Source organism: Microplitis mediator, chromosome 11 (assembly GCF_029852145.1).
Source record: "Microplitis mediator isolate UGA2020A chromosome 11, iyMicMedi2.1, whole genome shotgun sequence".
In the NCBI taxonomy this organism is placed as follows: Eukaryota; Metazoa; Arthropoda; class Insecta; order Hymenoptera; family Braconidae; genus Microplitis; species Microplitis mediator.
In genome coordinates, this window is record NC_079979.1 from 1,792,191 (window position 1) to 1,804,517 (window position 12,327).

The 12,327-nt window shown below is 31.6% G+C and overlaps 1 protein-coding gene across 9 annotated transcripts in view; it reads right to left on the bottom strand.

The window, feature by feature from the left end:
• The window catches only part of LOC130677052 (homeobox protein cut-like), an 83,298-nt gene extending 71,565 nt beyond the window's left edge, over nt 1-11,733 (bottom strand). For 8 of the 9 annotated variants that reach the window (XM_057483616.1, XM_057483620.1, XM_057483618.1 and 5 more), the window contains exons 1-2: nt 11,587-11,733; nt 4,419-5,710 (exon numbers count right to left, since the gene is read on the bottom strand). In XM_057483616.1, coding sequence (XP_057339599.1) covers nt 4,419-4,529 — 111 coding nt within the window. In that variant the 5' untranslated portion in view covers nt 4,530-5,710; nt 11,587-11,733. The remainder of the gene's footprint in view (nt 1-4,418; nt 5,711-11,586) is intronic. The other variant, XM_057483614.1, reaches the window with a different exon arrangement.
• Between the last annotated feature and the right edge of the window lie 594 nt (nt 11,734-12,327).

Consider the following 12,327-nt stretch of genomic DNA (forward strand, 5'->3'; position numbering starts at 1 on the left):
TATTACATCTACTCTTACGCTACTTAAAACCTACAGCCTAAATATATATAATCATTTTTCAATTTTAATAAATAAATCTAACATCTAAAGTCAATTTTTATGTTTTTTACTTGCCAATAAAATCGCATGTTTATAAATAAACGCGAGTTAACTCGACACGTGTCATAACTTTGTTTTTATTTTTAAAATCAATAACTCGCTTTGTATGTAATCAAATTTTTTAAAAAGTTGTACGACGATAATTTGTAATTTTATTCCACTCGATTTTTATTTCTACGAATTTTGGGCTAAAGTTCACGTTTTTTTTTCTTTAAAAATTCGTAACTTCTGTTCTAATTGTTCTAAAAAATTCTGCTAGTATTCACTTTATTTGTTGTTTAATTTTCTACGAAAAAGTGTTGATTGACATTTTTGATAAAATTGATAGTTTTCCAGATATTTAATTTTTTAAGTCTAGTGACATTTTAGAAAAAAATCTTTGACTTTTGACTTTCAAACTTTGAATACCGATAACTCGGCTTGTAATTACTCTAGAGACTTCGGCAAGCGCTCAAAATTTTTGGTATTAAATTCTCTACAAAAAAGTATTTCATGAATTTTTTCATAGGACTGATATTTTTTGAGTAATTAATTAATTTAATGTCAGGGAAATTTGAACACCGAAATTTTGAATTTGGCGGGCTGAGTTTCAAAAATTCATAACTTTCGTTCTAATTGTTCTAGAAAATTCTGTTACTGTTCATTTTTTTTGTTGTTAAATTTGCTACAAAAAAGTGCTGATTGATATTTTTGATAAAATTGATAATTTTCCAGATATTCAATTTTTTAAGTCTAGTGACATTTTCGAAAAAAATCTATGACTTTTGACTTTCAAACTTTGAATATCGATAACTCGGCTTGTAATTATTCTAGAGACTTCGGAAAGCGCTCAAAATTTTTGGCATTGAATTCTCTACAAAAAAGTATTTAGTGAATTTTTTCATAGGACTGATAATTTTTGAGTAATTAATTAATTTAATGTCAGGGAAATTTGAACACCGAAATTTTGAATTTGGCGGGCTGAGTTTCAAAAATTCATAACTTCTGTTCTAATTATCCTAGAAAATTCTGTTGGTGTTCATTTTCTTTGTTAAAAAATTGTCTAAAAAAAAGTACTGATTGAAATTTCTATAAAATTGATTAGTTTTAAAGTTAGAGCTCTGTATAGATTGAAATACAATAGTCCCGTATGTGTAATATAAATAATTGCTTATTATTGATATATATTATCATTATTATTGTTATTAATAGCCCGTATTGACACGATTATTAGCTGATACGATTATTATAAATGTACTTCCTAAGAAACTAATGAATCTACATGTTTAAAGATGACTCATCTCCAACTCTGTATTTCTCCCATTCGTTCAATTCCTTTTTTATTTTATTTTTTATTTTTTTACGTCTCTATATTCTTTTTCTCTTCTTGTACTCATACATCCAGACTTGACAATGAGAACAAAGAATTTTAAAAATTTATTTATTAATTTTTATTTCGAATAAAAGAATTTTTTCTTGTGAAAAAATTTTCCTGTCAAATTTTTTTGGTTTATAATTTTTTTCTCAAAAACTATTGAGTTTATGAAAAAATTCAAAGAATACTTTTTTGTAGAGAATAAAAAAATAAAAAAAATTATGTACTCGAAAATTTCTTAATTTCGATTCGGAGCCGAGTTATGAATTATCAAAGTCAAGGAATTTTTTTTCAGACGAAAAAAATAAAAATATCAATATATATATATATATATATATATGTATATATGTATGACTCATCAACTGGATTCTTTGGAATACTCTCTCCTTATTTAGCATACATAATATATACAGTCTTTCTCAATTACTCTAGTCTACTCCGGTCTGATCCGCGATCTCGCTCGCGCGGGTCTCGTCGACGCACAAAACTTTGATCCGCGGAAAGTGTCGCCACCAGATGGGAATTTCGCCAACTCACCAGATTCAACTCACTCTCTCTATAGTAGTGGGGAAAGGGGTAGGGGGTCGGAATCCGCGCATGGGCGGGGGAGGGGGAACGTCGCGAAGAAGGAGAACAAGACAAAGGAGAGGGAAAAGGGAGAAATTTACAATTTAAACTTTTAAAATTCATGTCTCGACTTATTACAATACATCATTTTTTATTACTTTGTATTAAAGATCAAATTTTATTAAAATAAAAATCAATTATTTGGAAATTTAAATTAATTTTAAAAATTCCAATCACTCAATTTTCATTCAAAACTTGATAACTCTCTCCCTAATTGTGATAATTTTTCAAACTTGGCGGCAATTTTTCCATCGGAATTTCCGCGACAATTTTCATTTATTAGTCGATTTGATCCGATAATTAGAACCCGAGCAATTTAAATTTGAAAATTGAAACATTGGAACTGAAAATTGAAAATTTCTCTTGTCGCGATTTTCAAAAATTAATTACTCAGCAGATAATTATCGCGGACAAAAACTCAATGCACCATTTGAAAGAGCAGTAAATTTCCTATCCAAAACCCTCCGATGAGTTTGAATTTTTTAAAAAATTTCCCGAGTAATCGCCAGAAGAAAATCCGGCCCGAGAATGGGAGGGTTAAAAAATGTAAAATAATTATTTTTATTGCAATTACTGGATACTGAGGCTTCAAATTCAATAGAATCGTTGGTAGAGAGACAGAAGAATGTGAAAATTCAAAGAAAATTGCATAGAAAAATGGCGAAATCTATAAATGAAATAATGAAAATTCTCCCACTATTTCTAGGGTGCGAGGGGGAGGCAGGAGGGGGAGGAATAAAAAGAAAGGTCGAAAGGCGCAGTGCACTTTGAAACGGGCCAATCAGTGCCGAATAATAATAATCTTAAGCTTTTATTTATTTTATGTCCGCGCACTCTCCGTTTTCTCATTTCACTCCCACTTTTATCCTCCCCCTCGTCCTCTTACCTAGACCCTGCACCCCTCGAACCCTCTCGAGGTCTCTGTGACATTTTGTTTGCCAAGAAATAAAATATTTTTATTTTATCTGCCGATTTATTGGAAATTCATCTGAGGGGAAACTTTAAGTTTGAAATTTCGCGCGAAAAACTTGCAGGTTCAAAATTATTGGACACTTCAGAGGTTTCTATAATCGGACAATTTTTCCGATTGTTTTTTTGTGGAAAATTCACTATTTGAACTGGTGGAAATACTGACCTTTGAACTTTGAAAATTCATAACTTGAAAAGTTGCAGAAATTAAGGACTCGGGTTGCCGGCATTTTTAAGAGGAGACTCTGAGCCACAATTTTGTTTTTTTGCTCATTGAGTTCCGACAATTAGGGGCTGAGATATCCGGTGTCGAAACTGAGGATCAGTAAGGAATTTTCAAATATTTTTGTTTTTGGGAAACTTTGGAAATTCATAACTAGAAAACTTTCAGAGATTAAGGACTCGGATTGCCGGCATTTGAAAGAGGGAAATCTGAGCTACAAATTCCCTTTTGTGGTGATCGAGTTCCGACGTCTAGATTTCGAGATATCGAAACTTGAAATTACAGCCATGAGTCAAAGATTATAATTTTTGGAAATTTTTTTTTTTTTTGTAATTTTTTGGTTTTCTGGACCTCAGAAAATTGAGGGGTGGAAATATAAGTACAAGTCACAACTCGCGGACCGCGAAAACTGTCAGAAATTTTTTGTCTAAAATTAAAAAAATTCATTACTTGGAAAGAAATTGTGATAAAAAAATTTAATTAGCGGCATTTTTTTAATTAGAAAATTTCCTAACCAAAACACACCCATGATATTGAATTTTCTCGATAAATTTTCCGACGATTATCAATTTTTTGTGTAATTTTACGAAAATCTTAAATTTTCAACTTTGAAAATTTATAACCCGCGAACTTGCAACGACAGACACGACCGCGATCCGGCGTCTGAAAGATCAGACATTTTCCTCCACTTTTCATTCTTGTAACTTCTCAATCGGAAAATTACAGCCTGAGTAATCAAAATTTAAATTCGCACTTCTTTTCCAACTTTTACCGCAACTTTAAAAATTAATTACTGCCGCCTTAATTACCACAGTGTCACAAACTCAGCGGCATTATCTCGCCCGGGAAATTTCTCAACTCAAACTCTCCCATGACTAAAATTTTCTTATCAACTTCCATCTTCACAAATTTTACACCAAAATTCTCTACTTTTTTATTTCAAAAATTAATTACCGCGATTCAAGTGACGATAACCCGCGAAACTTGGCGGCAATTTTCGACCCGTTAAATTTACTAACCGAAAACCCCCAACAAGTTCAATTTCGCCTTACAACTTCCTGAGATATCCGTAATTATGCTGCCCCCCCCTGTGCCGGTTTCAGAGTTTTCAACCGTATTTCGATAAAAAATGAAAAAGGGACTCACCTGTTGCCAGAATTGAGCCAGTAGATAAATCCTCTCCTTCTTAAACAACCAGTCCATAGACTGCATCGCTTGTAGATCCAAAGAATTGGCCTCTGCAGCCGAGGCCTGCATCGTTCCGGGCTTAAATCCCGCCGGATTTGAAGATTTACCACCACAATTACCACTATTACCACTATTGCTACTATTATTACTATTTTGTAATGTCGCTACAATGGTATTATTAACACCAGTCAATAAATTACCGTGATAACTCGGTATAATATCATCATCGCAGTTAATCAACGAATTGGTCAAATTGCTTGTTGAGGCCGCGGACGCAGATGATGCCAATAATTGGGCACCGATAGGCGCTGACGGCCCCTGTAGACCCAGTGACGAAGCCACTTTGACGGCCTTTATAACGCCGTAGCCATTAAATATTATAATAATTACAATAAATCAATAACAAACTAATAATAAATGAATTTATTGTCCACTTAGAACCACTATTCAGACACTTTAAAACGCCGACGTACTCGATGACGTAGCATTTTACCACTGTCTGATCACAACACACACTGTTTATAACACCATCACTCGTAATCCTCTATTTGATGACGATAAAACACGTCAAAAGTACTATTTCCAACCTGTTCAGACACTGGACTCGGTTCCTAGCACAAACCCTCGTTGGAACAATCGTTTTGTTCGCTTCCTACCACGGGACGAACTTGGTTCCAGGTGTAGGTAAACTTGGACGTTTCAAATTCCTGATAATCATCAATCGACACTAGGTGATTTGATGGATTCCAATGATGCCTTGATGGGGGATGATTGGAACCATGGAACCATCTATATCACTGGGTTCGGTAGCACATTAGCTAACTTTTGATGAAGTTATCCGCGTGTTCCAATGGAATTTGGGTGGTACGAGTCCTGATTTTAAGTTGATGATCGACTTTGACGATCAGATTTTTGCTTGCCATGAACTTGGGACGCTTTATTATGACGATTCCTTGGGTAGAACACTTGGAATTTGTGGTAATTAGTATCCTCGTTCAGAAGGGCTCCTTATTGTTTAAGGTAATCATCAGGTTAATTGATGACAGCTAGCTGATTGATTTGTTAAATCACTTGGGATTTGTCTTGGGCACTAGCACAGCACGATTTGAATGTAATTCCAGTTCAAATGGTTCGAATAAACTGATAACTGATAATGACCGATAACCGATAACCAATAAACTGGATAACTGGATAACTTGATAACTGGATAACGGCTGCGTGACCCGTACGGACAGGCATCTAACCTGAAACTAAGAGCCAGTCAACGGTTTGATGCACATCAAGTAGGCGGTGCCAGTGAAAGTGGTGGGGAGGAGGAGGGGTCGGATGTCCCGGTAGGGGTTACCAGGAGGTTCGGATCGGCCAATGAACGTCTCGCCGCGATCCCCACCCATCTGTGGGGGATCCGCCTCCACTCAGTGAGAGAAAGTCTGCAGGGGGCGCATCGATACCGCGGCCGCGGGATTCTCCCAGTAGAGTGGGGAGAGATTGAACGGGTTGGCATTATAAAGGATCGGGGTAAAGACGTTACATTGGGACGGTGAATCGGAGGCTGGTTCCTTTTCTGTATCTCGATATATTTCCTCCCCCACTCGACTTATTATTTCCCCCTCCTTTTTTCTAACCCCTTTTTTTAGGAGGGAGGTGATTATTCTTTCTTCGGATACCAGCGAGTACAGGAGAGGGGGCGATCAACCATCGGGAGCCAGGAGGGGGACAGGGATAGGAAAACTACGGGGCAAAGAGGTAAAAAGTCTAAAGATCTACCCGCCTCCGACCTTCTCCTTCTTCTACCAATCGCTATTAGATGTTTTTTGTTTTACTTTTTTTTATCATGGAAATGATGGAAAGGGCCAGAGATTCTGATGATGGAAATGGATTTATTTATTGAAGCTTCTCGCTTTTAGTTATTACTTTTTTTTTTTCAAGAAAATTTATACAGAAATAAGGGAAATTTTTTTCATTTTTCGTGGAAAAAAATTTTTTTTAACGAAATGATTTTTCATGATGGAAAATATTTTCTCATAAAGTATTGGGAAAAAATTTGGAGGTTTCAGGGATTTTGGAAAATTTAAGATGGAAAATTTTCGATAGTATTTTTTTTGAAAATTTTCATATACTTTTAGATTATTGAGAAAATAGACGACAGAAAAACAGAAATAATTTTCTATTTATTTCTGAGGAGATTTCAATCGAAATCAAGAAAATTCCGAAAATTTTTCCGCAATTCGATCGAAAAAAAAAATAAAAAAGTTTTTTTATAAATTTCAGAAAATTTTCTAGAATTGAGACCGCGAATTTTTCCACACAATAAAATTTTCACTGGAGATTTTTCCACGAACTTTTCTTGCGTTTCCGATCGAATTTTTAATTAAAAATTCCACTGACCGGAAAACTTAATTTTCCAGAATTCAAAGTAATTTTCCATGTTTTAAAAAAAAGTCGCGCACAGAAAATTTAATTTTGAAAATCTTTTAAGCGATTGGTAGAAATTTCGACACTTTCATTACGTTTTTTTCGGACACTTAGAACTATTTTAAGAAAAATCGTAATTATTGTGACGTTGCATTGATTAAATTTCACATATATCTATACATATATATTTATGTATATATACGGAATTTGATGATAAAAAAAAATGATAATATTTGTTATAATTAAATGAAAAATTGTGTTTTTTTCCGGGTTATTTATAAGTACGTAAGTTTATTTATTTATTTTATATATATTTTTTTTTACGTAACCGAATCGTAAATTGGCACGCACTTTCAATGTTTCGATACGTTTATTTTGTAAATTAAATTAATAATAATAATATTGTGTAATTTCTGGCAATAAGATATTGAGAAATATTTATTATATATAAATATATATAACAGAAAAAAAAGATTTTTTGACGCAAAAAATTTTTACTTGAATTAAGAAATTTTTTCTCGTATCAAGAAAAATTTTTTTTATTTCATTCAAAAATTTTTCTGTGCGAATAAAAATTTAAGAGAATTTTTTTTTCTGTAAGTATATATATTTTATTCATATATTTATTGAACTAAGACACGTACTAATATATAAATTTTTTTACGTGATTTTATTTGAATAAATTTCAATTAAAAAATTTTACATCAAAATTTCTATAACTTGAGGCCACGAAATTAATAACGGACTTATATTTTGCGGTCATATATATAGGAGGTAGATAAATATATGTTGAAATTTTCTAACTCAACCCACTATATACACAGAAAAAAAAAAATTTCTTGGCGCTAAAAATTCTCACTCTGTAGAAAATTTTATTTTCTTTCAATCCCTGATTTTTTGCTCCTAAATTTTTTTTTTTCGAAATTTCACTTTTTTGTTACTATCGAAATTTCGTCGTTTTTAATGACAGCGGAATGTAAAAAATGATTTTTTTTTCTTAGTAAAAAAATTTTGAGTCCGATAATTTTTCACGTGGAATTTTGAAATTGCAGAAAATGAGTTTGAAAAATTGATTACTTGGTACTGAGTAATGAGAGCTAGAACTTTGTTGCCGCAAGTGAAAGATCAGAAAATTTCCTAACTCAAACACACACATGAGATGAATTTTGCAGGATAACTTTTCGAGATATCGATAATTAAAAACACACTTTTAATTTATGATGAAAAAAACCGAAAACAGGAAATCGGAAAAATTGAAAATTTTTTAACGAAAGGTCACGAGCTGACTACGGCATAAAAAGAAAATTTTTCTAAGTCCACAAAACACGCGGCTCAGTTTTATTTTATCTCAAATAATTCAATTTTCGAAAGATTCAAAATTTTTCGAGAAAAATTTTTTGTGGTAAATTTGAAATATAATTTTTATACGATAATGAAAAATTAAAACGAAAAAAAAATCGAGTTTTTTGTCGTGTCAAAAATTCAATTTCGCAAAATTATTTATTTTATTTCTCACAAAATTTTTCTTTTACCGAAAATATGAATTTTTACGAAAACTTAAATTTTTCACTTTTTTAATAAAATTCTAATTTTTCAACAAAAATTTCAAATGAAAAATTTTTAACTTCTCCATAAAAAATTAGTCACTTATTTTTCACAAAATTTGATTTATTTTCCGACACTCGACATTTTTCTTTGAAACTGACACCTACTTTCTAATTTTCTCCAAATAAAAAAAAATTAATATTTTTTTTTAAATTGAAAATTTCTTCACTAAAAATAAAAACCTCACTAATTTTTACTCACAAATTTGCTCTTTTTTTTTTGTCTAGACCGTTGACGTTTGACTTTTCTAAGAAAACTGAAACCCTTTATTTTTTTTTTCAACTCACTTATAATTTTTCTACTAAAAAAATTAAATTCTTTCTCCATATTTTTCTTTTTTTCTAAGAATTCACTTTCAAGTTTATTTCCAACACAGACTTTAAATTTCTCTTCCAAATGTTATTTGTTCCTCGAAACTTCAAACCTGTCAATTTTTTTTTTGTTGATGAAAAAAAAAATTCAATTTTTCATAAATAAAAACCAAAATTGAAAATTCCCCGCGATACTCAAGTTTTTTCGTTAAATTTTTTTCACTTATCGCATCAACTGTCACCTGATTTTCTCGTATTAAAAAATTCAATTTTCATCCAAAATTAAAAACTTCAATTTTTCCGTGAAAATATAAATTTTCCTAAAAATCCATGAACTTTTTTCTAAAATTTCCAGTCCTCATTTTTTTCAACTTCGAATTCGAATTTTCTCAAAAATTACAAAATTAAAATTTTTAAGAAAATTCAATTTTTCACGAAATTACAAATTTTCCTGTTCCTCCATTTTCCTCTAATCACCTCAACTTTTTTTTCCACCCCAAATTCTTCATTTTTCACAAAAAATTTATTTTTCCGAGATACCAAATTTTTCTCAAAAATAAAAACTAATTTTTCCCAAAAATTTTCCTCATCCCCTAAAATCTAATTTTCACACTTCCTAAAAATCTACACCTTCAATTTCCCTCAATTTTCCATTTCGTTGATTTTTCCCAACACTCCAACTTCCATTTCCTTCTCATATTTCCTGTCACTTTTTCTTTACCAACTCTAAATTTTCCCACAATTACAAAATTTTCCTTGTTCCGTAAAATTTTCCATTTTCCTAAAAATTTCCATTTTCCGAAAAATTTTCAAATTTTCTTTTTTTTTCTATTTTTCCACTAAAATCACTTCACTTACGTCCCATAAAACTTAAAAATTTTCTAATCAATTAAAAAAAATTCTCAAATAAAAAAAAAAATAAACCGCTCAAGTAACGAATAAATTACGCGGAATAAATACTCCGTACTCATCATTTTCTTTGGTCACACGGTACTCAATAGCTCTCTTCTCTTCTACCTCTTTCTCTACCTCTGATTCTTCTCCATATCCATAACCCGCGATAAAAAAATATTAAATACCAGCCAACAAACTCATCACGAAAAAAAATAAAGACAGAAATTTATCCGCGACAACTTTATTCTCTATACGAATAAAAAAAAAAAAATAAAACAAATAAATAAAATAACAACTCATGACAATACGAGCCGACGATTGTAACAATAAACCATCTTACTGTTAAAACTATCACATTAATTATTTTAATCTAAGATATTATAATAATAAAAAAAAAAAAATTAAAGATGGTCAAGAACCGCATGAATGTCTCGGATTTGAATCTCAAGCAAACTCATCGAAAAGACAATAAATAAACAATGAGACAATCTAATAAGTAACTCGGTATGATAAATTATCATATAGATATTCAATGAGTAAGCTTATAATTTTACAACAACGTAATTTTTATATTTTTTTATTTTATCTTTGGAATTTTTGAGAGTGATCGTAAAATTACGAAGCTTTGATCGAAGATTTCAAAGGGTTGGGATAAGATTTTTCCAACTTTAGAGGCAGGGTTGGAAAGCTTATTTCATAAGCTTGAATTTTGGTCTCATAACATTTTTTTGTGGGAGTGATAGTTTTTGAGATACCGCCGATTTTTGAAAGAGTGTCTGAAATTTGAGGAAAAATTTAAGAGTTTAAGTCGGGGGACGATAACTCGGAAAATTTTCGGTTTAGAGAAAAATTCAAAGAGATGAAAATTGTGGGGAATTGAATTTCGAAGGGGGTAGAGTGATTCCAGAAAAGATTAAGGTTGCTGGTGAAAAGCTTAAGACTTTTTTTGAGAAAAACTGACGATGGGAAAATTTTGTGGGTGGTCATGACTTTTTTCTGGGTTCGCGAGCTGTAACTCGGAACATTTGGGTGAAAATAATTTCCATGAGGGTGGAAATTGAAGAATATGAAATTTGGAAAAGAAAATTGTTGTTTTATTTTTGGGATACGAGAGTTCGTTGCCGAGATATCGGACTCGGAAAATAAACCAGAGAATTTTTTTAAAATGAAATTTTTTCATTTTCTATGAAATATTTCCGAGAAAAATTTTTTTGACAGTTGTCATTGGAAAGAAAATTTCCCACAGATGTCAATGGATTTTCACAGAACTTTAACTTGCAGAATTTTTAATTTTCACTAAATTTTTTTTTGCCATAATTTCAAAAATACAAATTTTCCGAAAATTTTCCTCAGGACTTAAGTTACCGTCTCTAAATTTCCTATAAATTTTCTTTTAGCCGCAATAAAATTTTCACATTTTTCCAAGATAACAATCATTAAATTTTCAATCATTTTCTGTCAGAACAAAGTTTTCTTTTATTTTCCGTCCTAACTACGAAAATACTCATTTCCCAAAAATTTTCCGTGAACAAAAATTTTAGCTCTCAAAATTTCCTACAAAAAGTTTCCTATCACTTTAACCGAAAAACACACCCGTTTTCCGCTTTTCAACGTCTCAACAGAACTCGAATTTCCCTCAAAAATTAAAAATTCAAAAAAACCGCCATAACTTTTTTTCTGTCAAAGTTATCAAAATTTTATCTCTTACAAAAATTGTAGCCCATTAAATTCCCTATCCGCGGATGTTTTTTCCCCCCAAAAATTTCCATAATTTCCCCTTTAATTTTACGAATTTTCCCTAAAACTCCAAAACTCAAAACACAATTTTTCATTTTTTTTCTTTTAAATAAAACAAATAAACACAACACGTCACAATAATCACAAAATAAATAAATAATCACCTTTAATCACTCGTAAAATAATCACAGTCATAAAAATAATAAAAAAAAATTTTTTCTTAAAAATAATTTTTTTTGAAAAATTTAAATAATTTTTTTTTTTTTTTTAAATAAACGTAAGAGCGTTTAGCTTTAGCTCTTACACGGCCTGCGTTCTGGCCAAGACTAACGCTTACCGCGAGGCGTGTTGTCAGCCCCCTCATCCTGGGTCATCCCTCTTACGCACAATTCCTACCGCATTATTATTGTCCTTATTTTTATTTAAAAATTCAAAATTCCCGCCATTGAAAAAAAATTTAAGAAAAAAATGTGGTTATAAAATTTATTCAAATTCAAATTTTTAAAAAAGAGGCGGGATTTTTTTCACTGGTGGGAGAGAAGAGTGAACGTCTAAGAGGGAAGAGTAGAGTTCAGGTCTGGACAATAATTTTACTGCCGCCTGCTGGTGAGAGAGAGCTAAAGTATTTACTGGAGTCCGTGCGATGGCGCCAACTGGTGAGAAATTCGGGAACTGAGGTAGTAAAATAGGGGTGTCATTTCTGGAGATAGAGGGGAGGGGAGAGGGTTATTTATTTGGATTATATTTATTTTTAAGGGAGGACAGGTGGGAGAGGGGAAGAAAGTGGAAAGGGAGGGAGAATTTTTTTTAGTGGAATTGGATAATTTTTTAAAATTTTTTAGGGAATGATTTAGACGCTGGCGCATGCGTGGGTTATTTATTGGAGACTTTAAGGATATTGGAGA